Source organism: Haematobia irritans, chromosome 1, assembly GCF_050003625.1.
Source record: "Haematobia irritans isolate KBUSLIRL chromosome 1, ASM5000362v1, whole genome shotgun sequence".
Lineage (NCBI taxonomy): Eukaryota > Metazoa > Arthropoda > Insecta > Diptera > Muscidae > Haematobia > Haematobia irritans.
This window is the reverse complement of record NC_134397.1, coordinates 104,801,767-104,805,244: the sequence shown is the minus strand read 5'-3', so window position 1 is coordinate 104,805,244 and position 3,478 is coordinate 104,801,767. Positions and strand designations below refer to the sequence as shown.

The window sequence follows — 3,478 nt, the reverse complement described above, 5'->3', positions numbered from 1 at the left end:
ACAAAAAAATCCAGAAGGCAACCAAAGATAAATTAGAATTCTTCAAAATAATAGCGAGATAAGTTGCAATCGAATTTCTTTAACTTAAAAATTTCACCACTCACACAGTCTAACTACTGAACTGTATATTACGCAAACAAATCTCTAAATAACATCGTAGTTTTTACAAAAATATTTATAAAATCAATTGTATTGTAAACGCCATTACATTATTTTTACGATGACTAACCCACTAAACGAAAGCCCCCCCCTAATCTTAATAATGGATTGGAAGTATCTGCAACATCTATTAAAGTACCTTCCTTTTGGACGGATCACCCTGAAGCTTGGTTCATCCACGTTGAAGCGTTATTTGCTAATAAAATAATTTCTTGTGACTCTACGAAGTATGAACATCTGATTATTTCTCTGCCACAAGAAATTATAGTAGCTATGATAGATATCATTCGTAACCCGCCGACTGTAGATCGTTACAGCAATCTTAAGAACAAATTAATTGAGCGTTACACTCTTAGTGAACAGAAACGATTAGATAAACTATTTTCTGATACCGTGTTGGGAGATCGCAGACCTTCAGATTTTTTCAGAAGCCTTAAGCTTCTAGCGGGTTCATCCATTGACGTCTCTTTTGTGAAAAGTTTGTGGCTCAAGAAATTGCCGAGGAATCTCAACATTGCCTTGATAGGTTCTAACATTAGCAATATAGAAAGTCTATTAACCTTAGCCGACAGGATATGGGAAGTTTCCGAAGCCAATGAAGTAGATGCAGTTGAATCTAGTTGTCCAAGTCAAAACGACATGTCCAAGGTAGTGGAAAATTTAGTAAAAGCTACAGAAACAATGTGCGATAAAATGAACCAAATGTCTTTAGGAATGGTACAAGTGCAGCAGGAAATTGAATCTATTCGCTTTGGTAACAGATCCGGATTTAGAGAGAAGCAAAGGACTCGCACTTCGAATCGCAAATGGTTATGTCGTTACCATTATCGCTTTGGAGACAAGGCTCGAAAGTGCGAACAAACATGTGCATTTAGTGAACAGGGAAACTAAGAAAATCTGTTATGTCGGCGACGGATAACAGAAATCGGACTAGGAGTCGTCGCCTTTTTGTAAATGATGTTGACAACAGACTAAAATTTTTAATTGACAGTGGTGCGGAGATTTCTGTATTGCCTCTTACAAAATTTAGAGATTATAAAAAAGAATCAGACGTTATCCTTACAGCAGCTAACGGTAGCTGCATTAAGACTTTTGGACAGAAACTTTTAAAGGTTAACTTAGGTCTTAAAAAGGAATTTCCATTTATATTCACAATAGCAAAGATTTCAAAGCCTATAATAGGAGCTGACTTTCTTTCGAAATTTGGTTTACTGGTTGATGTTAAGAATAAGAAACTCATAGACGCAAAAACCAATACTTCAATTGACACGTTAGAGGGATTTAGTAAAATTGCATCACCTAGATTGTTTTCGGTTGAAAATAAATAAACTAAGATGTTGAAGGAATTTTCATCGATAATCACTGCACCTGACTATACAAGAGAGGTCAAACATTCTACGGTTCATAGAATTGAAACTAGTGGTCCTCTCCCTTTTTCGAAACCAAGGAGACTAGATATAACTAAACTAAAAATAGCAAAATCCGAATTCGATGTTTTAGTTAAGTCTGGAATATGTAGGCCATCCAGTTCTTATGCCTCATCCCCACTTCACTTGGTACCGAAAAAGGAACCGAACGACTGGAGACCTTGTGGGGATTATAGAAGGCTGAATTGTGTGACAATACCGGATAGTTACCCACTTCCACATATTCACGATCTCAGCATGAATTTACGCGAAAAGAATATTTTCTCAAAGATTGACTTAGTCAGAGCATACCACCAAATACCAGTTGCGGAGTGTGAGATACCAAAGACCGCTATAACAACACCATTCGGATTGTTTGAGTTTGTAAGGATGCCATTCGGGCTCAGGAATGCGGCACAAACGTTTCAAAGATTTATAAATGAGGTATTTGATGGACTAGATTTCACATTTGTATATCTAGACGACGTATTAATAGCGAGTAAAGATGAAAGAGAACACATAAAACATTTAAGAACGGTATTTGAAAGGTTGGACAAGTATGGGCTCAATATAAAAGTGTGTAAATGCGTGTTCGGGGTTAGTGATATCGATTTTTTGGGATACAACATATCATCAAGTGGGATAAGACCAACCATCGAAAAGGTAGAGGCAATAATGAACTTTGAGAGACCAAAGAGTGTGAAACACTTACAGAAGTTTATAGGAATGGTTAATTTTTATCACAAACACATCCGTCGAGCTGCCACAATGTTGGATCCACTACATAAGATAGTAAATTATGCTATAAAAAATAAAGAAAAAGACTTAAGGTGGACGACAGAAGCTGTGGAATCATTCAAGCATATTAAGGAAATATTTAGTTCTGATATACTACTAAATCATATAAATCCAAAACAAAATTTTCATTGACTGTTGATGCTTCCAATATAGCTGTTGGCGGAGTTTTGGAGCAAAGAATAGACGATGTCAATGAACCTGTAGCTTTTTATTCGAAAAAACTTTCGGGAGCAGAGAGAAAATACAGTTCGTTCGACAAGGAATTGTTAGCCATCTACTTGAATATTAAACATTTTCGACATATTCTAGAGGGTAGGCAATTTACAATATTTACGGATCATAAACCTCTAACTAACGTGTTGAATTCTCAAACGGAGAGAAGTCCTAGACAAACGCGACATCTTGAATATATCGCACAGACGACATACGATATATTAAAGGAGACGCAAATATTGTTGCTGATACACTCTCAAGGACCCCGGAGATCGGTATCTTAAATGAGCCCTCAATAAATTTTGTGAAACTGGCCAGGGAGCAAGAGGTCGATGACGAACTGAAGGTGTTGCTCGATAGCAATAGTGGGCAGTACAATTTTGTAAGAGAGTATTTACCGATACATAATGTTAGTATATGGTTTGTGGAGTCTGAAAGAAAAAACGACCTTTCGTACCAAATAGTCTTAGAAGATCAGTTTTTGAGCGTCTTCATAGTCTTGCACATCCAGGGACAAGAGCTTCTAGGAAGTTAGTGGTTTCACGATACTTTTGGCCATAAATGAATAAAGATATTAATAGATGGGTCATAGAATGTATAGAATGCCAAAAATCCAAAATAAATCGACACACGAGGTCAGAGGTACAAAAAATCGACATACCCAATGGAAGATTTGAGCATTTAAATATGGATATAGTCGGACCTCTGCCGATTTCAAAAGGAAACAGGTATCTACTCACAATAATCGACAGAGCTACTAGATGGCCCGAAGTATATCCCATAAAAGATATATCGGCGAAGACCATCGCGTCGACATTTTTGCGAGAATATATACCGCGATTTGGTGTTCCATTGAAGATAACGACGGATCAGGGGACACAATTCACATCAGCGGTATTTAG

At 37.0% G+C, this 3,478-nt stretch overlaps 1 protein-coding gene across 1 annotated transcript; it reads left to right on the top strand.

The window, feature by feature from the left end:
- The first annotated feature begins 432 nt into the window (after positions 1-432).
- Positions 433-1,050, top strand: LOC142230225 (uncharacterized). The gene has a single exon (XM_075300870.1). It carries the CDS (start codon positions 433-435, stop codon positions 1,048-1,050), a length of 618 nt encoding a protein of 205 aa, XP_075156985.1.
- The last annotated feature ends 2,428 nt before the right edge of the window (positions 1,051-3,478 follow it).

Bases quoted from the DNA above. Each gene is read 5' to 3' on its own strand.
- LOC142230225 (XM_075300870.1), top strand. From the start codon at position 433: ATGATAGATATCATTCGTAACCCGCCGACTGTAGATCGTTACAGCAAT.